General features: G+C 36.7%; 1 protein-coding gene across 2 annotated transcripts in view; it reads right to left on the bottom strand.

The window, feature by feature from the left end:
- SCFD1 (sec1 family domain containing 1) overlaps positions 1–27,179 on the bottom strand; it is a 109,580-nt gene that overhangs the window by 12,429 nt on the left and 69,972 nt on the right. The window contains exons 19-23 of one of the 2 annotated variants that reach the window (XM_047795158.1): positions 27,010–27,085; positions 17,798–17,851; positions 7,211–7,263; positions 4,507–4,540; positions 3,926–3,991 (exon numbers count right to left, since the gene is read on the bottom strand). In XM_047795158.1, the coding sequence (XP_047651114.1) occupies positions 3,926–3,991; positions 4,507–4,540; positions 7,211–7,263; positions 17,798–17,851; positions 27,010–27,085 (283 nt within the window). The remainder of the gene's footprint in view (positions 1–3,925; positions 3,992–4,506; positions 4,541–7,210; positions 7,264–17,797; positions 17,852–27,009; positions 27,086–27,179) is intronic. The other variant, XM_047795159.1, reaches the window with a different exon arrangement.

The following is a 27,179-nucleotide window of genomic DNA, read 5'->3' on the forward strand; positions in this document are numbered from 1 at the left end:
ATAACTGACACTCCCTCTATCCCCCCTCTCCACCCTTAAGTTTTCTTTCTTTCTTTTTTTTTTTTTTTTGTCTTTTTAGGGTCGCACCTTTGGCATATAGAAGTTCCCAGACTAGCAGTCAAATCAGAGTGGTAGCTGCTGGCCTACGCCAGAGCCACAGCAACACAGGATCCGAGCCAAGTCTGTGACCTACACCACAGCTCATGGAAACACCGGATCCTTAACCCACTGAGTGAGGCCAGGGATCGAACCTGCATCCTCAAGGATGCTAGTCAGATTCATTTCTGCTGAGCCACAAGCGAACTCCATGCTTTCTTAACTCTAATCATTTGTCATCATTTTTCATCTTTCACAGCATTTACAGAATACAAAAACAAGGACAGATACAAAAATTATCATTTTTGTATCATCCAGTCCTCACTAATTTAACATCGCAGCTTACCAATATTCTGGTGTAAAATTCTTCTTAATTATGTACAAACTTGATACTTCCTCCTCCCATTAAAAACTGAACTGTATGAAATGTACCAAAATTTTGATTCAATGTGACAATTATTAACTAAACCTAGTTCATTCTCTAGCCAATCACCTTCCATCAAAAGAACAGCCTGTAATGTCTTGAGGTCAAATTCCCAATACATTTGGTCACTGATATCAGTATTATCCAATGTCTGGTTAAAAAACAAATCATATTAAGTTTATGAAATATATCAGTGGTATACTAAGTAGCAGTTACATTATGAGCTAGAGTAACATCATTACTAAATAAATCAGCTAGAATTATTATAGTATTTTGTCTTCCCAACAATAATGGCACTTGCCTTGCCTGTTGTTTTGTGAACTTATAAATCAAGAGCCATGTTAGATTACTCTCAATTAAAAATTTCTTGGGAGTGCCTATTGTGGCTCAGTGGGTTAAGAACCCAAAGCTGTCTCTCTGAGGATGCAGGTTTGATCCCTGGCCTTGCTGAATGGGTTAAGGGTCCAGCACAGGTCACAGATGCAGCTCATATCTGGTGTTGCCATGGCTGTGATGTGGGCCTGCAGCTGCAGTTCTGATTCCACCCCTAACCTGGTAACTTCCATATGCTGCAGATGTAGGCATACCCATAAATTTTGTCTCATACTACAAGGTTGTACCAACTTGGGTTTCTAAATGTCATGAGGGAGGCTGTCACAGACCTACTAGCTCAGTTTCCCCTGAATGAAGCTGAATGTTACAAAAAAAAAAAAAAATGAGGATTATTCAGAACAAAGAAAACAGTAAGACCGAAAGGGATTTTTTTTTTAAAAGCATTCTCAGGATAATTAAACCAGGTAGCTCAATAGATACTAAACATTAATGGTTCTAAAGGGCATCTATTAAAAACCCATAACTAAACTTGCACTTATCCCACCTACCTCCTGTGACTGGGAATTGAAAAAGGGAAAGTCCTGGCCAATCTCATACTGTTGCCAGCTATGTATCAGCTGTCTTGCTGAATCTGATAGTCTTTTAAGCCAGGGACCAAATTCTGAGAGAAAATTTTGACACATGGGAAGATGGAGAAGTCTTAAATCTCAGAAAGGGAACCAATAAGTAAATAATACAAAAAAATTAAAGCTAACATTATCTTGGTACCTTGTAAGAGGCTGAGAGCAAGAGAATAATGCTCTTGGCTATATTTATAGATGCCCATAAGACCTGCAGAAATAGCCTACTTTATTTGAAGCTGAACTCCAGATGGGTTCTGAGAGACTGATGGAGGATTTTATCTGCACTTTATCCATGTGCTATCTTGATGATGCTAGTAACATCTAGGGAATAAACACTTAGAATAATTTTTATGCTTTTTTTTGTTGTTGTTCTACAGATTCTCATTTTCCAGGTTTTATATATTCTAGAGGATCCCTTTTGAGAGGCAAAATTAGGACAGTGTTGCTGCTCAAATGAATACAAAAAAAATTTTGCCCAAAAATGAGCCAAAGGAGTTCCCATCATGGCTTAGTGGTTAATGAATCCGACTAGGAACCATGGGGCTGCGGGTTCGATCCCTGGCCTCGCTCAGTGGGTTAAGGATCTGGTGTTGCCGTGAGCTATGGTGTAGACCGCAGATGTGGCTTGGATCCTACATTGCTGTGGCTCTGGTGTAGGCCGGTGGCTACAGCTCCGGTTGGACCCCTAGCCTGGGAACCTCCATATGCCGCGGGAGCAGCCCCAGAAAAGGCAAAAAGACAAAAAAAAAAAAAAATTTGAGCCAAAGACCATTGTGTAACTATGAACCTAAGTGATAACCTGTTAAGAAACATACATGGATACAGTGACATAAAATACCCACTATATCCCTGATTAGTCATAGTATCATGAGCCCTGCTACCTATACAACATGTTCTTTGTGGGAGGAGGAAATAATCAATGTTAAAAACCAAAACTCTAAACTGAAACCAAGTAAAGGATAACTTGGTGGGCTTACATATCATATCTACCATTGATAACCCTGATGTTATTCTCTGAAGGTGACTGATGAGAGAAAGAACTAGACTTAGTTAATAAACAATTGTTATATTGAATCAATTTATTAATACATTTCACAAAATTAAAATTTCTGTGGTGGAGAGAAGTAAGAGTTGTGAGGCCTGTGCATTAAAAACAAGTTTGCACTGGAGTATCTGGTTAACTGCAGTGTTTCTTTAACATTACACCTGCATTTCACTCACTATACTACACAAATGATTAGTATTTTGGTTTTTATCTTTCTTGTTTTTCTATTTATGTTAAATGTTAAAAATAATGCAGAAAGAATGCTGCAAATGTAATTAAGAAAGTTTATCCAAGGATGGGAATAAGTACAGGATTAACTTGCAACCCTGTGTTTATCCCTAGGAACACACCTGGAACCAGTCATGTTGCTAACCCTTGGCCAAATGCGAAAGAAATAGGTTAATAAAGCCCTGCACAAGCGTCAGAGACTAAGGGAAAACCTGCACTAGCTTGTCAGACCATTTATAGAAATTGTACAGACTGACTGAGGGTTTGCACCTGGTTTCTGTTATGTTCTTTTGGTTTCTGTTTTTGAGCCTACTCATGCAGTCTGATTCTGGCTATAGGATGTTCCCTTGAGACCAAGGTATCTTACATAAATCTTGGTGATGGTTCACATCCTGAAGATGAAGCATGTTCTGAGCAACTGGGGTAAGATCCTTGGAGTTGTACTGGTAGTTTTGAAGCTCTGTGACATCTGCCTATATATTTTTCCTCCTACTACACAAAAAACTTCTACCTCTACTGAAGTCATGTAATACAGGAATAAGGACTAATCATTATTTAATGTTAAGTGAATAGAGGAAGATTACAAAAGGTCATTCTAACAATCACTAATTCTGTTACCTCTCCATTTTAAATGGTGTTTTTGCTCTTCAAGTTTCATCGTTTCACGTTCTTTTGCTTAGCTGTCTGTCACTCCCTGCTGCTGTTAGCTCTAAATAGCACATACTTCTAATGTGCTACCTTTAAAGTCCCTGTCTACTGAAAAGGCAGACACTCCAAGTTTGTTGCAGACTTAGGTCAGTAAGATGAGACAAAAGTGCTCATTATTCAGGTAAACAGGGTTCAGGAAATCATTTCACCAAAGGAGACTTTTTTGGAAGAGGAGCTTATTTGAGGTCTCTAAACATTTAAAGTCAAATCAAGACAGGTAACTGCAAAGCACATTACATCAACAAGATACATTATCTTCTAGATTAAGTACAATTTTAGGCTAGAAATGAATGTGATAGAAAAATAATGAACATATGGGCATTTCCCCCTAACTGCCAGATTTTCAAACTACTTCTGGAAAAGGGGTTATGTAAGACTCAAGAGAGCCAGCAGAAAATGCTAATATGTTGAAGACACAGAACAACTGTGAAACTTAAAATGATAAAAGAAAATAAAGGCCAAATGTACCTTTATGTAGTCAACAAGATTTTGATATTCAATGTAATTGCCTCCTCCCACCACAAAAACAATTGCCTAAAAATGCAAACAGAAAAAGGAGGTCAGTTTAAAGAAATACGTAAAACAGTATTTTAGCTTTCCAGCAACATGGTGTGTATGATGGAGCCTATTCCACAACTTAGGATGTTATCTTTTGCTAGCTAGTATTTTTTTAACCTACGTGCTTGACGCCACTTCAACTGTAAATGAATTTATTTTCAAAAAAGTCTATTAAATTATAAACTTATAATGTCTAATAATAGCTTATAACCTCTAATGTCTACTGAGTAGTAAAAGTAGAGATTTTTCAGAAACAATTCAGAGGAAAATAAACCTCATTCTTCAATTAAACACCGAATGAATCCAAAGAGCTTTTTCTAAAAGTCATTTCAATTTGATGTTATTTATAAGAATCTTGGTTACTCAGAATTGGATTTATCAAGACTGGCATACAGTAATCATCATATTTAGGATAAAGATATTTTTCAAGACTAATTGGTCACCTTTTCATCTTTCCATTTTAGGGGCAGAGAATTTTTATATGAACTTACCTCTTGGAATGGATTTTTATTCCTTGGAACTGAGCTGTAACAACAACAAAGCCATACTGAAAATTTCACCCAAAGCTTTTCTTATAGATAAAATAGGCATGGGAAACGCAAACATGCACATGCACTCATGCACTATTAGCTATGAATTTATAATTCTTCTTCTTTCATCTCTTTGAGCCAGGTGGTAAACTGAGATGCAGAGGAACAAATGAGACAAAGTACATGTTTCCCATCTAGATGGGAATGGGGCAACCTGCTGACTTTAAAATTCTAGAAGACTGAGAGGAAAAAGGAAAGAATGAGCAGCAGCTTCCATAAAGAGTGGAAATCTGGGTATAAGGGGAATTGAAAAAATATATACTGTAGTGATAAGCTATGTGAAATTTTTAACATATTAAACAGATCATACCTAGTCTGTATCTACATTTGTGAAAAAGCTATGTAAAAACATGTATGGGGAGGATAACAACTTAGGAAGGAAAGTGGGGACTGAAGGAGGGATCTGTATTTTGTTGTAGCTTATTTACTATATATTAATACTACATATATTAATTACATATTTATTTATATATTTATAGTATATTTCAAAAATACATTCTTGGTGTCCAAGAGATCATTTAATATAGACAATTATATATATAACATATATAAATATAAAATATATTTATATAAAATTTATATAAAAACATATTAATAAATATAAATATTTATTGGCTGTAACCATGGCATGTGAAAGTTTCCAGGCCATGGTCTGAACCTGTGCTGCAGTTATGGCCTGTGCTACAGCTGCAGCAATACCATATCCTTAACCTGCTGCACCACCACATGGCAACTTCTGACACATATTTGTTTTAAGTGATAAAACAGGCTATACAAAGATAACTTAGGTTTTCTTCATAAGGCATTTTTAAAAACCTCAACCAAGGGGAGATACTTATTACACCCTCTCAATTATTCAGAGGCTGATTCCACAGTTCTGTTTTTTCCTCATTTCTGTGGCCTGTCTGAATATTCCACAGAAGAGGCCAGTACCTGCCTTGACTGAAATGCCTCATAATGTTTAACTTCCTTCCAGAGTGTTTTAAGTTTCTCTAAGTTTAGAGAAGAGATGGGGCGAGGTGAGACTTAAGTAGCACAGCATTACTAGTTTTTTTTTTGGTGGGGTCTTTTTGTCTTTTTAGGGCCACGTGGCATATGGAGGTTCCCAGGCTAGGGGTCTAATTGGAGCTGCAGCTGCCGGCCCACACCAGAGCCACAGCAACGTGGAATCTGAGCTGCGTCTGCGACCTACACCACAGCTCATGGCAATGCCAGATCCTTAACCCACTGAGCGAGGCCGGGGACTGAACCTGCAACCTCATGGTTCTTAGTTGGATTCATTCCCGCTGTGCCACAAAAGGAACTCCGCATTACTAGTTATTAAAAACCAAGATCAAATTGTGACAAGACAGCTCAGGAGAAGGCTAAGTCCATTAAAAATAAAACTGTGTTTCTCTGTCAATGCTAATATTCCTCTTCATTATCATATATAAACTAGAGGGAGGATTAAAATAATTCCTCAGAAGTTTCTGAGAAGCAAAATATAACTATTAATGCAAATGCAAGGAAGGAAAAATCGTAAGCTGGAGAACATCAAGATAGGAAAAGAGTTGTAAATCCACCATTTTGAAGTATACGATTGGTGCTCCCTCCTGCCCTTTTTTAGTATATTTAGAGTTGTATAACCATCACCACTAATTTCAGAACATTTTAATCACCCCCCAAAGAAGTCCCATACCCATAAGCTGTCATTCCCCATTTTCTCCTTTCTATGATTTTATTCTTTATCACATTCTCTCCTGCCAGCTTCAGGTGTTATCAGTAGCTCTTTTTCAAACTACCAATGTTAGCATTTCTGGGGAAGTTCAGAAAAGAGAATACCAAAACAATCTAAAAATCAACTATCTAGTAACTAGATTATGTGTTCAGACTACCTACAAGGATGTGAAAGCTTGGGATAAAGCAAAGACAAAGTTCTAAAAATCCCAAACATAAGATGTAGGCAAGAAACAAGCTTCACCCAAGTTTTGGCACAAAAGATCATCCCTACAAGAAGGTTTTTATTCTTCTCCTAATTCTGCCTATTCTTACTCTATATCTTGTAGGCTATTTTTCATACCACTAAAAAATCTTAAAAAATAATATCCATAATTAAGTTAACAAATGCCATACTATGTTTGTCATAAAATACAGAAATTATTTGTAGAATGTTTCATTGCCATAAAAAGTATTTACGGTAATGGTTCCCAGGGGCTTAGATATTATGGACAAGTTAAATAAAAAACAAAAACATCTGGTATCTAACATAAAGCTTCCACCTTTTCATTTGGTCCAATAAAAGTATACATTTAAAAACACACAGATTATTCAAATTCTCCTCCCCAACACATAGTTTCTAACACCCCATCATTTCATTAAAAACAACAAACATTTAAATATATTTGTGTGTGTGTGTATATTTGGATGGAAAAGCATCAAAATGTTAAGTGTAATTACCAGTGATTATCTCTGGATAATGAGATAACCCATACTCTTTACTTACCAGTCTGAATTTTTAGTAATAAACAGCTACTGATTTATAACAAAAAAAATCAATAAAGTTATTTCCATTTCTGGTGGGGATGGGGACACCTACAACATATCACACAAAACAAGAACTGCTTACCTGTCATTGCCCCGCAGCATTTTGGGATCAAAATATCTATAGTCATCAGTTTCCTATTAAAAAATTGAGATTTTACCATGACTAGAAAATTTCTTGTTAGAAAGTTCAAATTTAACTTACAGTACTTTAAGAATACTTGATGAATCTACTAATGAATCTATTAATTTAGTTGAGTAGGAAACCACCGCCAACACTTACTGAACACTTATTATGTATTAAATGTTATTCTAAGTGCCTTAGATGAAATTAAATAATCCCATAACATCTGTGAGGTTGTTATTACTGTTATCCTTATTTTTCAGATGGGCAAGCTGGGGTACAGAGAGGTTATCTAACTTTCCTAAAGTCATATAACAAGTGTGGGAACTCTAGGATTTGAGCCCAGGTAGTCTAGTTTCAATGCTTTTCAAAAATATACCTGTTTTAGGGGGTTCCCCTAGCGGCTCAGTGGAAACGAATCTGGCTAGTAAGTGAGGTTGCGGGTTCGACTGATCCCTGGCCTTGCTCAGTGGGTTAAGGATCTGGCATTGCCGTGAGCTGTGGTATAGGTCACGGACATGGCTTGGATTCTGTGTTGCTGTGGCTATGGCATAGGCTGTAGCTCCAATTTGACCCCTAGCCTGGGAACTTCCATATGCTGCTGGTGTGGCCCTAAAAAAAGAAAAAAAAAAAGAAAGAAAGAAAGAAAAAAAAAATACTTGTTTTATAAGCTAATGCACTTAACTATTTTTGTTTTTAGAATTTTATAGTATTATTTATGTCTATGATTTTATTGAATATGCAGAATACCTAATAACAGGTTTCACAGTCTCTCTTAATTGAAACCTCTGGAGTCAGATATACTTCGGAATTCTGAATTTAAAAAATTATAGCTAAGAGTCCCCATGGCCTAGTGGTTAAGGATCTGGCACTGACACTCCTGTGGCTCGGGTCACTGCTGAGGCACAGGTTCGATCCCTGACCCGGGAAGTTCTGTATGCCACAGACCTGGCCAAAAAAATCATAGATAGATAATATCATGCATGACTATATATAATCTATTAATATTTTTGTAGCCAAATATATGAATATTAACATAAAATAGGATAAATAAAAACTATAAAGTGGTTCAAATTAATGTTAGGTATGCTACCAAATGACTTATACAAAATCTTTTAGTTTTCAGAACTTTTTGGATTTCGGAAGTTGTGGATAAAGGGCTATTGGCCCCTACAATAAACTTCTTGATATTAAAGGATTTGGAAAGTACCACTTTACAGCCTGTAATGTAATTACTTCCTAATCTCTGCCTCTCTTTCCTTTCATAGCACCATCAGCCAAAGGAACTCATTCTTTTCTGGATGATAAATGACAAACAATGCATTGTAGCCACTATCTAGTCCCATACTTAATGGTGGATGGTGCTTATAAATCACAGAACTTATTGAATCCAAATGCAGTGTTCTAATCCTTTAACACTTTTCTCCAGGAAACCCTATTAGCCAGAACCACAGGGAAGGTCAAACCTATCTAATATCTTACCTAATCCTTTTCTTTCAATTTATTGAATCAAGACAAATCAAAGGAGAACACTTAATGAATATAAGAATGCATCCAGAATTAGATTATAGCATTTTAAAGCCTTTGAGATAAGATATGTTCAAGATTACCAGTCAGGTCTAATTTAGTACACTTTCGTTAATCTCTTCAATGCCTCCAAAGCAGTTTGTCAATATGGGAACAAGACAGGGATGAGAGAGGCTGCAGCTATCTGATGGATAAAAAAATGCTTTCAAAGAAGAAAAATTTTACTTTTTCTAATTAATTAAAAGATATGTGTAGTAATATACCTTTAGTTAAAAAGTGAAAGTCAACAGAACTAGTAAATGAACTTACAGAACTTGAAGAAATATTTGAATAAGACCTATTGTTTAGATACCCATGTGTCTATGAGAGAAGACATGAATATGTTGGAATGAGCAGCTGGTAGGAATACAGGAGTAATGGGTTTTGGTTCTAATTCTGGTACTAAAAATAGCGTGTCCTCTGAAAAGTCACTTAATGTCTCTTGGTTTCCTCTCCTTCAAGGTGGTAAATCACTTCTAAAGTTTCCTTAAATTCTAAAGTTCTATGATTCCATGAAGGGCATGGCATTTCCCCTAATCAATACAGTACACTGGTGAAAAATGTGGCCTGCCTAGCTCTGCCATTTATTAGCTGAATGTATATTAACTTGGGTAAGTTAATTTTATCACAATTTCCTTGTCTATAAAATGAGAATACCAAGAGTTCTCCTATGGTGTGGTGGGTGAAGGATCTGGCATTGTCACTTCAGTGGCTTGGGTCACTGCTGTGACATGGTTTCAATCCCTGACTCAGGAACTTCTATGTGCTGCAGGAGGAGCAAGAATGGTTCCTGGCACAAAGAACACAAGAAATTTTAGTTATTATCATTTTTCATCATCTCAACGTCTACATTAGAGACAGTAACAAAATATCCTCAACTTGCTTATTAACTCCTTGTGGATTGGCATTTAAAATTTTGCACACACACCACACACACACATACATATATTTTGTCTTTTTAGGGCCACACTTGCGGCATAGGGAGGTTCCCAGGCTAGGGGTTGAATCAGAGCTGAAGCTGCTGGCCTATGCCATAGCCACACCAGATCCAAGCCAAGTCTGCGACCCATACCACAGCTCATGACAATGCCAGATCCTTAACCCACTGAGTGAGGCCAGGGATCGAACCTGCATCCTCATGAATATTAGTCAGATTTGTTTCCGCTGAGCCACAATGGGAAATCTGCATTTATTTATTTATTTATTTATTTATTTATTTATTTATTTATCTTTTGTTGTTGTTGTTGTTGCTATTTCTTGGGCCGCTCCCGCGGCATATGGAGGTTCCCAGACTAGGGGTTGAATCGGAGCTGTAGCCACCAGCCTATGCCAGAGCCACAGCAACGCGGGATCCGAGCCGCGTCTGCAACCTACACCACAGCTCACGGCAACGCCAGATCGTTAACCCACTGAGCAAGGGCAGGAACCAAACCCGCAACCTCATGGTTCCTAGTCGGATTCGTTAACCACTGCGCCACGACGGGAACTCCCATTTCTTTATATTTTTTATCTTTATTACTGTTTGGGATAATACCTTCCAGAAATTTACTGCCTATTATGAGTAATATTCCCTAAGACAATTAGTCATAAATGTATACTTTTTTTCAGGATTTTCAAGATGAGCTCCTTATATATTCTAGGATGTAGTAATAACAAGGTCCACTATTACTACACTGTATACCACTTTCTCTATATTGACTCCAAGACAGAACAATATGATCCTTTTTAGCTTATCATTACAGACAATTCTCTCATTCCTTTCATAACTGCGACTGCCTCCTTTGGAGCTTTTTTTTTTTTTTAATAACACTACATCTTTGTTTTCACATGGGCAGATATTAAAATTTGTTTTTGCTAAATTCCTTTAATGTTGTTATAGTCATGTTTTAACAATTACAACATAAGGACACATTACTCTGAAGATTCTGTTCTCACTCTCTTTCTTAGCTTGGTATCCTAAGTCTTGATGTCAAGGTTATAGTGATCCAGATCAACCCACACTAGGGTTTTGATGTGGGCAGGTTCATGCAGCCTCTCTCTATTCCAGATAACCACCTTCTCTCTAGTTGCCACAGTGACAGGATGGGCTGGCTTATGAAACAGATTTTGATGATTTTTGCATTCCTGTCTTAAATTATAAAACAGCCTGAAAACCCATTCTTTAAGTAAATGCTAACATATTTACCTATTTGTCTCTCATCAAACAATTTCTCTCTCAATTTACTTTTTTAGTTCAAAAGAGTTTAGTGCCCTCTGAACAGATACACTTTTTTTTTTTTTTTTGGTCTTTTTGCCATTTCTTGGGCCGCTCTCGCAGCATATGGAGGTTCCCAGGCTAGGGGTCTAATTGGAGTTGTAGCCGCTGGCCTACGCCAGAGCCACAGCAACGCAGGATCCAAGCCACGTCTGTGACCTACACCACAGCTCACGGCAATGCTGGATCCTTAACCTACTGAGCAAGGCCAGGGATCGAACCTGCAACCTCGTAGTTCCTAGTCGGATTCGTTAACCACTGCGCCACAATGGGAACTCCTGAACAGATACACTTAAAATTTTTACTGTGCACTCCTCTCCTAATTTAATTTTCATAAAATTAAACTGATCTGGTATTCTTTATATTCTACCAACTGATCCTTACTAGATCTCTTTTATTTACAAAAAATTGCTCCTTAGGATATATACATAGAATATACTTTGGATGAGAGCTGCTACAGTGGATGCAGCAGCTGAGACAATTCCCATTATCTGATTATGGCTATAAAGGCTCTTTGAGAACATGCTGTCTGCTGTGATTAAGCCCACAACAAACTCTGAGTTAATCATCTTTCATACAGTTTGTCTGGTACATTCAAGGATTCAGAAGTACAGGACAGAGGAGACAAGATGGCGCAGTAGGACTTAAGTTCACCTCCTTTCACGAAAACACCAAAATCACAACTAATAACCATAAAAAAAAAAATAAAAACTATTGAACAAGATATTCTACACCCAGAGTCAAAGAAGGAGCCATAACAATACAGTAGGAGGGGTGTTTCATGATATAATCAAATCCTATAACTGCTGGGTGGGAGATCCAAAAACGAGAAAATAATTATATCCCAGAGGTTCTCACACAGGAGCGAGAGTTCAGAGCTCCATGTCTGGCTCCCCAGCATGGACTGGGAAGAGGAGCCCTTGGACCATTGGCTTGAACACCAACAGGGATTATGTGCAGGAGCTCCACAGGACTAGGGAAAACAAAGACTCCAGTCTTAGAGGGTCCACACAGTGCTTCACATGCACTATGTAATGACCTACAGAAAAAGCAGTGACTCCACAGGAACCGGGCCAGACCTACCTGTGGGTCTTGGAGAGTCTCATGGTAGGCTGTAGCTCACTGTGAGGGCAAGGCACCAGGACTCTTGGAGAGTCTCATTGTAGGTTACAGCTCACTGTTGGGGAAAGGCCTGCATGAGCTCTCTTAGGGGTGCTATTTTTGCACTAAGATGTAGCCCCATTCAAGTGGCCTGTAGAATCTAGCACTGGGATGATACCTCAGGCCAATCAACCAACAGAGTGGGAATACAACCCCACCCATCAGTAGACAGGCTGCCTAAAATCACCCTGAGCCCACACCTGCCTCCAAACACACCCTCTGATAAGACCCTGACCACCAGAGGGATAAGACCCAGCTTACCTACCAGTGGGCAGGCACCAGTCCCTCCCACAGGGAAGCCTACACAGGGCCCTGGACAAACCTCACCCACAAGGGGGTAGACACCAGAAGCAAGAGTAACCTAATATCTTACAGCCTGTGGAACAGAGACCATACACAGAAAGACAAAATGAGATGGTGGAGAAATATGTTCCAGACAAAGGAACAAGATAAAACCCCATAAGAATAACTAAGTGAAATGGAGATAGGCAATCACCTGAAAAAAATTCAGAGTAATGATAGTAAACATGATTCAAGATCTTGGAAAAAGGATGGAGGAGCAGACTGAGAAGATAAAAGAAATGTTTAATAAAAAGCTAGATTTAAAAAACGATATAATAACTGAAATGAAAAAATACGTAAAAGGAATCAATAGTAGAATACATGAGGCATAATAATGAATAAGTGAGCTGGAAGACAGTGGTGGAAATCACTGCCACAGAATAGATTTAAAAAAGAGAGAAAAGAAATGAGGACAGTCTAAGAGACATCTAGGGCAACACTAAATGCACCAACATTTCTATTGTAGGGGACCTAGAAGGAGAAAAGAAGAGAAAGGCCAGACGAAAGACCCCCTTCAGATCTAGGGACACATACAGACTGAGAGTGAGGAGACGGAAAAAGGTATTTCATGTAAATAGAAATCAAAAGAAAGCTGGACTAGCAATACACAAATCAAACAAAATAGACTTTAAAGACTGTTATGGGGACAAAGAATGACACTACTTAATGATCAAGAGATGAATCCAAAAAGATATAAGAATTGTAAACATTTATGCACCCAACATAGGAGCACCTCAATATATAAGATAAATGCTAACAGCTGTAAAAGTGGAAAATAGCAGTAACACAACAATAGTGGCGGACTTTAACACCCAACCTACAGCAATGGACAGATCATCCAGACAGAAAATCAATAAGGAAACATGTGTATTAAATGACACGTTAGACCAGAGGGACTTCATTGATATTCACAGAGCATTCCACCCAAAAGCAGAAAAATACACATTGTTTTCAAGTGCACATGGAACATTCTCCAGGAAATATCACACACTGGGCCACAAAGCAAGCCTTGGTAAATTTAGGGAACTGCTATCTTGTCAAGCATTTTTTCTGATCACAATGCTATGAGATTAGAAATCAACTACCAAGGAAGGAATAAACTGTAAAAAAACCCACAAACACATGGAGGCTAAACAATAAGCTATTAAATGACCAATAGATCATTGAGGAAATCAAAGAGGAAATTAAAAAAAATACCTAGAGACAATGACAATGAAAATATGATGATCCAAAACCTATGGGATGCAGCAAAAGCAGTTCTAAAAGGGAAGTTTGCAGCCATGCAATCTAACCTCAGGAAACAAGAAAAAATACCTCAAACCACCTCACCTTAAACTTACACAACTGAAAAATGAAGAACAAGCAAAACCCAAAATTAGTAGAAGGAAAGAAATCATAAAGATCAGAGAAGAAATAAAAGAAAGAGAGACAAAACAATAAAAAAGATCAATGAAACTACAAGCTTGTTCTTTACAAAAATAAGCATACATGATACACCTTGAGCTGCCTCATCAAGAAAAAAAAAGGGCTCAAATCAATAAAAAAATGAAATCAATAGAAATAATAGAAATGAAATCAAATAGAAATAAAAAAATCAAATCAATAGAAACAAAAAAGGAAAAGTTACAACTGACAGTACAGAAATACAAAGGATCATAAAAGACTACTACTAACAACTATATGCCAAAAAAATGGACAATGTAGAAGAAATGGGACACATTCTTAGAAAGGTACAATATCCCAAGACTGAACCAGAAGAAACAAAATATGAACAGACCAATCACAAGTCTAAAATTAAAACTGTGACTTAAAAGCTTCCAAAAAACAAAAGTTCAGGACCAATGGGCCTCACAGGTGAATTCTATCGAACATTTAGAGAAGAGTTAACACCTGTCCTTCTGAAACTATTCCAAAAAATTAGAGGAAGGAACATTCCCAAACTCATTCTATGAGGGTATGATCACCCTGATGCTAAAAGCAAAGATACCACACACACAAAAGAAAATTACTGGCATGGAGTTCCCGTTGTGGCTCAGTGGTTAACGAATCCGACTAGGAACCATGAGGTTGCGGGTTCGATCCCTGGGCTTGCTCAGTGGGTTAAGGATCCAGCGTTGCCATGAGCTGTGGTGTAGGTTGCAGACGTGGCTCGGAACCTGCGTTGCTGTGGCTCTGGCGTAGGCTGGCAGCTACAGCTCCGATTAGACCCCTAGCCTGGGAACCTCCATATGCCGTGGGAGCGGCCCAGGAAATGACAAAAAGACAAAAAAAAAAAAAAAAAGGAAAATTACTGGCCAATATCAATGGTGAACACAGATGCAAAAAATCCTCAACAAAATACAAGCAGAGCAAATCCAACAATGCAGTAAAAGGATCATGCACCATGATCAAGTGGGATTTATCCCAAGGATGCAAGGATTTTCAATACGATACATCACATTAACAAAGTGAAGAATAAAAATCATATGATCATCTCAATAGATATAGAAAAAGCTTTGGACAATATTCAACACGCATTAAAAATTTTTTTTCCAGAAAATGGGCATAGAGGGAACCTATCTCAACATATTAATGGCCGTATATGACAAACCCACAGCTAACATACTCAGTAATGAAAATCTGTAAGCACTTCCTATAAGATCAGGATGTCTACTTTCACTGCTTTTATTCAACATAGTTTTGGAAGTCCTAGTCATAGCCATCAGAGAAGAAAAGAAATAAAAGGAATCCAAATTGGAACAGAAGTAAAACTGTCACTGTTTGCAGATGGTATGACATTGTACATAGAAAATCCTAAAGATGCTACCAGAAAATTGCTAGAGCTCATCAATGAATTCAGTAAAGTTGCAGGATATAAAATTAATACACAGAAATCTCTTACATCTCTATACATTAACAACAAAAGATTAGAAAGAGAAATTATGGAAACAATCCCATTTACCACTACATCAAAAAGAGTAAAATACCTAGAAATAAACCTAGCTACGGAGGCAAAAGACCTGAACTCTGAAAACTCTAAGATGCTGATGAAAGAAAGTGAAGATGACACAAACAGATGGAAAGATATATCATGGTCTTGGCTTGGAAGAATCAATATTGTCAAAATGACCATACTGCCCGAGGTAATCTATTGATTCAATGCAATCGCTATCAAATTACCAATAGCATTTTTCACAGCACTATGAGAAAAAAAATTAAAAATTTGCATAGAAACACAAAAGACCCCAAAGAACCAAAGCAGTTCTGAAAAAGAAAAACAGGGCTGGAGGAATCAGGCTCCCTGACTTCAGACTATGTTACAAAAGTACAGTCATCAAAATACTTTGCAACTGGAACAAAACAGAAATACAGATACATGGAAGAGGATAGAAAAGCCAGAAATAAACCCATGCACCTATCTATGGTCAGTTAATCTATGCCAAAGGAGGCAAGTATATATAATGGAGAAGATACTTTCCTCAGTAAGTGGTGCTGGGAAAACTGGACAGCTACATGCAGAAAAATGAAATTAGATTATTCTCGAGGAGTTCCCCTGTGGTGAAGCAAGTTAAGGATCTAGTGTTGTCACTGTTGTGGCCTAGGTTGCTCTTGTAACACAGTTTTGATCCCTGGCCTGGAAACTTCCACATGCTTCGGGTGCAGCACCCCCCACCCCCGAAAAAAAAGAACATTCTTCAATATCATAGACAAAATTAAACTCAAAATGGTTTAAAGATCTTAGAGGAAAATATAAGGAGAACACTCTGACATAAATCACATCAATATCTTTTTGGATCTATGTTTTAGAGCAATGAAAATAAAAACAAATAAAACCCCCAAATGGAACCTAATTTAACTTAAAAACTTTTGCATAGCAGACCAAACCAAAAACAAAACAGAAAGACAATCTACAGAATGGGGGAAAATATTTGCAAATGATGCGACTGATAAGGGATTAATCTTCAAAATATAAAAACAGCTCATGATGGGGTTCCCACTGTGGCTTTTGTAGCTTAGTAGATTAAGAACCTGACATAGTGTACGTGAGGATGTGGGTTTGATCCCTGGACTCGCTTAGTGAATTAAGGATCTGGCATTGCCAAAAGGTGCAGCACAGGTTACAGATGTGGCTCAAATCCAGTGGTGCTGGGGCTGTGTTGTAAGCCTCAGCAACAGATCCAAATCAACCCCTAACTGGGAACTTCCATATGCTACCAAGTGCATCCATAAAAAGAAAACAAAGAGGAAAAAAAAAAAAAGAAAAAAAAAAAGCTTGTGCAGGTCAATTAAAAAAAGAAAAAAGAAACCCAACAACTCAATTAAAAAATGGACAGATGATCTAAACCGACATTTTTCCAAAGACATACAGATGGCAAAAATACATGAAAAGATGCTCAATATTGCTAATTATTAGATAATTGCAAATCAAAACTACAATGAGGCATCACCTCACACTGGTCAGAATTGCCATCATCAAAAAGTCTATAAACAATAAATGATATGCACTGTTGGTGGGAATGTAAATTGGTACAACCACTATGTAGAACAGTATGCAAGTTCCTTAAAAAACTAAAAACAGAACTACCACATGATCTAGCAATTCCACCGCTGGTGATATATCCAGACAAAACCATAATTAGCTAAGATACATGCACCTCAATATTCATTGCGGTACTATTTACAAAAGCGAAGTCATGGAAGCAACTTAAAACACCCATCAAGGGAGGAATGGATAAAGGATTTATGGTACATATATACACTGAAATATTACTCAGCTATAAAAAAATAACAAAATAATGCCATCTGTAGCAACATGGATGGACTTAGGGATCATCACACTATGTGAAGTCTGTGAAAGCGATATCATAGGGTATCTATCATACAAATGAACTTACTTACAAAACAGAAACAGTCTCACAGACCTTGAAAACAAACCTATGGTTACCGAAAGGGAAAGGTGGGGTATGGAGAGATAAATTAGAAGTTTGGGATTAACATGTACACATCCCTAGATATAAACAAAATAATCAACAAGAACCTACTGTATGTATAGCACATAGAATTTGCTACTCAATGTTCTGTAATAACCTATATGGGAAATGATTCTGAGAAAGAATGGATATAGGTATAACTCAATCACTTTGCTGTATACCTGAAACTAACCTAACACCATAAATCAACCATTTGCTAATATAAAATAAAAATTAAAAAAATAATTTACAAGTACAATGTTTTATGCTACTCACAGGGTTTGACTTCATCTCCATGAGATTGTCCAAAATACGAGTAACTGGTAGATTCTGTGGGTAAGAATAGTATTTTGTTAAATATTAAAAGACATAACAAACAAAAATTCTTCTTAAGTAACAAAACAATCTATCTAATTAGTCTATAGTTTAGTATGCCTACCTTTCAATTAAACACATTCTAAGTTACACTTTTTGTGAATGGTGTCATAGATGTAAATATCCTTGGCACTACTAAAGTTTCCATAAATAAAAAGCAATTTTTAGAAATATATAGGTATACAGCAGTTTTACTACAAATACATATATTTGGGTTTTTCACTTTTTTGGTTGGATGTTGGCCTTTTTTGTGTATGAATGTCTTTTTAGGGCCGCATGCATGGCACATGGAAGTTCCCAGGCTACGGGTTGAATCAGAGCTGTAGCTGCTGGCCTACGCCACACCCACAGCAACACAGGATCCAAGCCATGCTGTGATCTATACCACAGCTCATGGCAATACCGGATCCTCAATCCACTGAGTGAGGCCAAGGATCGAATCAACACCCTCATGGATACTAGGCGGGTTTGTTACAACTGAGCCACAATGTGAACTCCAATAGTCCAGAAATCATACACTGAAATCTTACATTTGTTAGTTTGATTTCTGTCTTTCTCCCTCATAGGAACTCTAGATGTTTGCTTTTTAATAATAGTCATCATAAGATTTTGTTTTGATCAAATAAGAATCCCATATTTTAATCTGCTTTCTTCAGATTGAAGTTTCTTTAAAACTATTATACTTACAGTTTGTGAAAATATGAGATTAAATGTTCCAACAAAATTAAAAAAAATTTTAATGTATATTCTCCTAGTCAAAAAGACTCTTGTGCTCTTTGAAAAAATGGGGAGGTGGATGCATACACAATTTTATTGACCATTTTTATTTTGCCTGGAATTAACTCCAAATTTTCAGTGACATACTGCATTGTCTTCTTATAGAACAAATCCCGCTTTGAACATGAAATGTAGAACACTGGTGTTGGCTGAAGACTGCCTCTTGAAATGCTTAAGTACTCTGGCATAAAAATACTACTGTTACATTTCAGTCTGACCATTTTAATCATTATTTTGAACACAGGGGTACAGAAAGTTTACCAAGTGACTATTATGTCTATTTAAATTACACTCCTACTGGGATGGTATTCTGCCCACTTTGAACTGCTATTTCCTTTGTGAACTGTGCAGGATATTCTGGAAAGGACAGTTTTGTATCTTAGAGATTTCACACAACAGAGGCAGTAAATCTGAATCATGCAAGTAACTATAGATAATATACTACCATTTTACAAGTTTTACTTTCTTTAGGTCATAAAACATTTTATTGTTACTAAAATGGACAATCACTAAGGAAAATGCTGCTTTGCTCAAACAGAAAATATGCATTTTTTTTCTTTTTCTACATAGACAAGGAAAAATCTTTTAAGATAATCTTGGGCAAGTAAAACTAAAGCTTTTTCATTATGCTCTGATATTTGTGTTGGCCAGGAACTTAATATAAACATAAGCACCAAATGTTCAAGCTGACTGAATGTACTTCCTGAATTCCATTTAGAATTTTTACAAAGGTAGCCCAAAATTTTACCCTTTAAATTTTGTTTCAAACACACTTCAGTTTGTATGTTTCAAATAAACTTGTATTTGTTCATATAAGAATAAGTCTAAACCATAACTTTCTCTACAGAATAAATGGGTGCAGATTTAAATCTATAAAAATGCATTATCCAAAAAAAAACTATAGTTACATATTTATTCCAAGTAACACTAAAAGAAGATGAAATACTTTGCAACATAAATGGAAGAAATAATTTAAAGAATTCTGGCATAAGGCAAAATTAGAAATTATAACATTTTACTAAATTAATATCCATTTCTCTATTTACATTTAACTCTCTGTTTAGCTCCCTGAATTGTACTATTAGATACGTACAAAGGAGAAACATTCAAAAAGATTTATGTAATTGATAAAGCCATAAGAGTCATATTACTTTTATTGTATTTGTGAAAATAACTGGAAATTTGAATATTTATACAAATATTTCATGATAATTCATTTAGTATAAAGATTTTTCTAAAAGGCACCATTACATTTTACTTTGTATTTTATAGCTCTGCTGTATCTGAAGGTAAGCCTGCCAGTAAACAGTTCATTAAATAAGGAAAATTTCCTTCTAACACTTCAAAAGTTTAGGAGTCCTGAGACAAATTTTTATGTTTTTCTTTGATCATTACAACCAGATAACACCAAAAGAATCACCTACCACTGCCACACCATACAATATTTGCACACTGTCACACATTAAGGAAAACTTTCAGTACAGAGAATGATAAAGGAAATAGTGTCTTTTAAAAGGCTTAATAAGAAAGAGTACTTCAGGAAACAACTTCTGAGATCTGTCACTGACTAATGCTCTCCCTAGCCTAAATGAAGACTTGAGTTAATCATTAAAAATTAATTTTATATTAAAATTTATATACAAGATTTTTAACTTCTGACTAAACTGAACTGTGGCAGCTAACAGGGAGAAAACCAAAGAACAAAATGATATAATTTTCTTCACTCAACAGATGGTCTGTTTCACTCATCTTTAGATACACACAAAAAATTATGTACCTCAATAAAAGAGGTATAAACGAAATTTAATTAAAAAAATTCCCAAGCATATTTTTCATTGTTTTAAGAAACTGTTTTAAAAATAAAATGAAAAACATTGTATAGGTTAGTAACATTGTATACACATACATATGAATGTCCGAAATTAAGAGTCCCATACACATGAATATCCTAAATTAAGGATCACTATTTCTAAAATGTTCAAATTTCAAATATAAGAACTAGAAATATATATTACTTGGAGGAAAAAATACAGTGAGAAATCCATTTCTAAAAATCTTAAATGGTTTTATGACCATAGTCATGTTTTATGATTTTAATCACTATAAAAATTTAAATAAAAACAATGTTAATTAGCATTCCTGCTGTGGCACAACAGTATTAGAGTGTCTCTTTAGCAAAAGGACAGAGGTTTAATCTCCAGCCTGGCACAGTGGGTTAAAGGATCCAGTGCTGTTATAGCTGTGGTGTGGGTTTCACCTGTGGCTAGGATCTGATCCCTGACCCGGGAACTCCATATGCCACGCCCCCTGCAGAAGTGAACTTTGTCTCTGATGATATAACTGCATAAGAACAAAATTGAAATATGCAAATATTTTTTAAAAAGACAATCTAAAAACACTTCCCCCTGTAGTCCTAGAATTGGCTACTTACTGCCCTATATTGCCATCTAGTCTATGGTTACTATTTCCAACTATTCCTGCTGAGGAATCCCATCCTTAAGCTTGGGATGATACTCTGATGCTGAACTTGGCAGTGAAGCTGGAGCAAGAGTTGCTGCTGTCTTGATTATCAAAGTCCTAGAGAATGAAAAGCAGTATGTGTACCTCCTTAAAGAGAATACTTATCTTGGAAGACTGTGTTAGCCAAGTAAAGAGTAAGACAGGAGTATGCAGATACTGGAAAGTTGTCAGGGAAGCAGATTGGAGGAAGGGGAGTAAGACAGATCATCTATTTCCAAATTTAAAATTATAAATCAGAAAAGGATCTGCAGAGTGAATACAATATCCATATCTTACAGATGAGGAAAGAATAAAATATATAATGTGGTATTTTTCCCAAAAACATAGCATATTAATGGCAGTAAAATCAAGAAACAGGATTACATGGACCCAATAAAACACATCCAATATTCCATCATTCAGCTTCAACAATTATCAACTCATGACAAATTCTTATTTTATCTATACTCTCATTTACTCCCCACTACCCTAGGCTGTTTTAAAAGAAGTCTCCAGTATCAAATAATTTTAGCAATAAGTATTTCAGTATATATCTCCAAAATATGAGAATTCCTAAAATAAAAACAAAACAAAACAAAATACACCCTTGTAACACTACTATCACACATAAAATAGCCAGCAATAATTTTTTTTTTTTCTTTTTAGGGCCGCACCTGTGGCATATGGAAGTTCCCAGGCTAGGGGATGAATTGGATCTGTAGCCTGCTGGCCTACACCACAGCCACAGCAATGTCAGATACAAGCTGCGTCTGTGACCTATAGCACAGCTTGCAGTCTTTTTTAATCAACTGCATTCTACGGCTTGCAATTTGTTTCTAGGGTGTTTTTTGCTGGACTCAGAGCTGCAGCTGCAGGCCTACACCACAGCCACAACAATGTGGGATCCAAGCCACATCTGTGACCTACACTACAGCTCATGGCAATGCTGGATCCTTAACCCAATGAGAGAGGTCAGGGATTGAATCCGCATCCTCAAGGATACTAGTTGGGTTCATTATTGCTGAGCCACAAAGGGAGCTCCCCTGTTTTTAGTACATTTTTAAAAGAGGAAGTATTTTAACAAACAAGCCAAAGAAAGTGAAACAGAAGACTTTTAAATTACACAACTTTGCACTAAATTATTCATTGACACATTCTTGTACTATTATCCTCACATAAATGTATTTCAAATCTGTGACTATCATTCAAATGGTTTTATGTGATAGCTGATACTTGTGATGTACAAAATTATGCTGCCCAAGAAACAAAAAAGTAAAAAAAGCTCAAATAAGTGACCTAAAAAGTGGACATAAGATACTCTATTCTTTCTATCTTATAGCTTAAAATGCTTATTGACATAAAAAATCCAAATCAATAGAGATTTAAGAGGCATAAATTAATCGAAACTTATGCAAATGTAAAACAGAATTCATTTCTATCATTTTCCTGACATTTTCCTTTTCTCAACCTGCTTCATTATCTCCCTGTAGCAGTTTCTCTAAATTTTAGAACTTTAGAATATAACTTTTAAAATGGCTTTCTATAAGTTTAAATATTCTAGAATGAGAGTTTTTTAAGTATTAAATTAACAAAGATTACACACATACACACAGGTCTGATTTGGGAAAGATGTCAAGAAACATGCACTGGAAATCACTGCATATTGGTACAACTTTTCTGGATGGCACTCTGGTAGTATTTACTAAAAACAATTAGAAATGTTCACATTTTAAATGCCACTAGTCAGTTCTAGTAATTTATCATACGGAAGTAATCAGAGATGAGTATTCTCACCCAGAAAAAACTAACATTTAAAACCTCGTTGGTTGGGGAGTTCCCATCGTGCCTCAGTGGTTAATGAATCTGACTAGGAACCATGAGGCTGTGGGTTCAATCCCTGGCCTTGCTCAGTGGGTTAAGGATCCGGTGTTGCTGTGAGCTGTGGTGTAGGCTGCAGGCACGGCTGGGATCCAGCATTGCTGTGGCTCTGGTGTAAGCCAGCAGCTACAGCTCCTATTAGACCCCTAGCCTGGGAACCACCATATGCTGCGGGTACAGCCCTAAAAGGACAAAAAGACAAAAAACAAACAAACACCTAGTTGGATATCCTTCAGTTTCTTCTATTTTTTCTTTTTAAAAAACAATGAAAAGATCACACTGAATTTACTGTTTTATGACTTCTATTTAACCACTGTCCACCAAATCAAATATTGCCTTGAATTCTGAACCTAAAAAGTCTTATAAATGTCTATGTTAAAAAAATGGCATGGTTCTCCTAGTATTGGTGACAGAAATGTGACAGAGATAACCACCAATCATTCCCAATTTTACTTCTGTGAGAAACTGCCCATATCAAAGCAGTATATTATTTACTATGTTAAGAACAGGAATGGGATTTGAGGTCACAGAGGATAATCTGTTTTGATATTTATTAAACTTAACTCTAAATAAAACAAACTTTTGTGTTAGCAGAATACATATTTAAGTCAGTGAGTTTAAATACTTCTTACAAACATGATTCCAGGACATATACCATGTTACTCTAAGGCTATAAGTTCAAAAAGTATGAGCATCTCAAAGATTTAAATTTATCATTTTTTTTTGACTTTTTGCCTTTTCTAAGGCTGTTCCCACAGCATATAGAGGTTCCCAGGCTAGGGGTCGAATCGGAGCTGTAGGCACTGGTCTACGCCAGAGCCACAGCAACGCAGGATCTGAGCTGCATCTGCAACCTACACCACAGCTCACGGCAACGCCAGATCGTTAACCCACTGAGCAAGGGCAGGAACCAAACCCGCAACCTCATGGTTCCTAGTCGGATTCGTTAACCACTGCACCACGATGGGAACTCCTATAATTTCTCTCTTTTTTTTTTTTGGTCTTTTTGTCTTTTTGCTATTTCTTTGGGCCGCTTCTGCGGCATATGGAGGTTCCCAGGCTAGGGGTCTAATCGGAGCTGTAGCCGCTGGCCTACGCCAGAGCCACAGCAACGCGGGATCCGAGCCGTGTTGCAACCTACACCACAGCTCACGGCAACGCTGCAGCTCATGGCAACGCCGGATCGTTAACCCACTGAGCAAGGGCAGGGACCAAACCCGCAATCTCATGGTTCCTAGTCAGATTCATTAACCACTGCGCCACGACGGGAACTCCATAATTTCTTAATGTTATCAAGTATTCGTGATAAAGATCCTTTTGTTTAGGGAATCTTACTACTTCTAAAAGTGACATGTTAAGTAAAATATGTAATTCTCCTTAAAAATAAATTTAATCACATGTAGTTATACAATAGCCAGTCTATCTAGCAAAAGACAGACATAATCTTAGCAACTGGTGGTTCTCCCTTTGTCTCACATACAAAATCATCTTGTCCACAGTTGGTAATAAGCAGAATGGTATGACGAAGATTTCTCTCCTACACAAGACTCTACACAGGCTTCTTCTAAACTCTTTTTCAACTGGGCCTCAACTTTTGGACTTCTGTGTCCGTCTTTGAATTGTCCAATTTTAGAAAGAATCCTGCTAAGTTAACTTATAGGTAAAATCCCTCAATCCTTGAAACCTGATCACCCTTGGTATCTCATCAGGTTTCTCACCTTCCACCATCTTCCAGGCGTTGTCTGATCACACTAGCCTGCCTTTAGCAAGAATCCTGTTAGGCCGGGTTAGCTAGAATCACTTTTTTGTCTTTTTAGGGCTGCACCCACAGCATATGGAAGTTCCCAGGTTAGGGGTCAAATCGGAGCTGTGGCCATTGGCCTACTCCACAGTCACAGCAATGCCAGATCCATTCTGCATGTGTGACCTACGCCACAGCTCACGGGAATGCTGGATCCTTAACCCACGGAGCGAGGTGAGGGATTGAACCTGTGTCCTCATCATTCCCAGTTGGATTCGTTTCCATTGTGCCACGACGGGAACTCCCCAGAATCACTTTTATCCCTGATGTTTCCTCTTAATAATTTTCCATCCACTGATCCCTATACTCTGTTTCTTGACTATAAATTCAGACTTTTCCTTGATGTATCTGGAGTTAAGCCAGTCTCTCTCTCAGACTGCAAAACCCCATGGTGGTGGTCCTAACATCTTTCACAATGGTCCCCCTGAATAAAGTCTGCATTACAGTACTTTAACAAGTGTCATGACTAATTTTTTCTTTAATAGGTGCTGGGCTAAAATGTAAAGTACATTATGTTCCCAACTCAGGAAAGTACTGTGAACCAGTAAAAAAAAGTGAGTGAAGTATTCAGTAGTAGCCCCTTACTAGAAGAGAGAGAGAGAATGGGAAGGACTGAAAATAATTCCTAAGAGAGACAATGAAGTTTTTGGCTTTCCAAGTACTACTTAGGAAATAATGCAACCTGGAATGTCTCTCAAGGAAAGTTAGGAAGTAATAAACCTTTTAATTAAAGACAGCAAATTAGGATTTTTCACTGTTCTTTACTAACACTACATGGTTTTTACAATAAAATCTTACTTATTCAAAAATTGAAGACCTCCTTCATGTAAAGTGCTACGGAAAATTCAAAGATAGGCAAAAAAATTTCTTGCATTCAAGGAACTTATCAAGAATTAAAACAATATATGTCAACTGTATCTCAATAAAACTGGAAAAAAAGAAGTAAAATATAAATATATACTGCTAATACAAATCACCATAGGTAAACATCATTAGAAAGATCAAAAGTGTGGAGGAAGTTCAGAGAAGGAAAAGATCTATTTTTTTTTTTCCTAAAAACAAGTAAACACTCAATATTCAAATTGAAATAACTGAATAGTTAACTCTATTTCTTTTTTTAATTCGGCCTTTAAAATCCTTCTCATTACAAACTGAAGCATTTATGTGTGAAATATTCTATCTCAGATTTGCCTTAAAATATCCCAGTAAAAATAAATAAAATTAAAAAAATATAAGTGGAGAGATGAAAAAGATTAGCAGGAAGTTGTGTACTGAACCCTGATGAAGGGTTCAGAAGAGTTTGATATACTAATGCATATTTGAAAATTTGCATAATAGGAAGTTAAAAACAAGGTGTTTTTTTTTTTTTTTGGCTTTTTAGGGCCTCATCCATAGGCACAGCATGTGGAGGGTCAAACTGGAGCTACAGCCACCTGCTTATGCCACAGCAACACCAGATCCGAATTGTGTCTTCGATCTATATAGCACAGCTCAAGGCTAAGCCAGATCCTTAACCCACTGAACAAGGCCAGGGATCAAACCCACAACCTCATGGTTCCTAATCGGATTCTTTTCTGCAGCGCCACGATGGAAACTCCACAAGCCAAGTTTGATAAGAAACCAAACCAATTAATTAAATATCTATATATTAGAATAACAAAAACAAAAGAAATGCAAAAATCATTAAAAAACATCTTATGTTTAAAACCAAGATTATTCTAAAATGAAGTGTGAAACCAAGCTATAGTTTTATTATTCTAAAACATAAATTCTACTAAAAATATCTGCATTTTAATTTACACAGGACTTTAAACTACTAAGACTACTAGTTTATTAATATTCTCCAAACATGTTAAAGTGCAAATGATATACATTTATGTAATAGTACATTATTCTAAGTTTTCATTTTTTTCACAAATCTGACAGTAAACAAAAATGTCAGCAGTCCATTGAGCCGATTTTTTAAAAAAAGCATAAAATCAGAGTTCTGAACTATACATATAAAATACTTTTACTCTTAAATAAACCAGTAAAGGACCCCCTGATTTTATTCCTAATATTTGTAATTTGAATACATCTAGGAAGCTGCTCCAGCTGAGCAATCAATCTGTCAACATTTGTTCAAAAGTTACTAGTGTTTCCCAACAAGTGTACTTACTTGCTGTTTCAATACGAGGTTCTTCACTCCTTCCATCACAAACTGTGATCCTGTATTCATGACTCGTGATAAGAGACTAGGCAAAAGAAGAGGACCAAATTAAGTATAAATTACCTCTCCAATTTATCACAGATAAAATACTTATTTGATTACACAACACATGCTGATGC

The sequence above is a fragment of the Phacochoerus africanus genome, chromosome 9, assembly GCF_016906955.1.
Source record: "Phacochoerus africanus isolate WHEZ1 chromosome 9, ROS_Pafr_v1, whole genome shotgun sequence".
Lineage (NCBI taxonomy): Eukaryota > Metazoa > Chordata > Mammalia > Artiodactyla > Suidae > Phacochoerus > Phacochoerus africanus.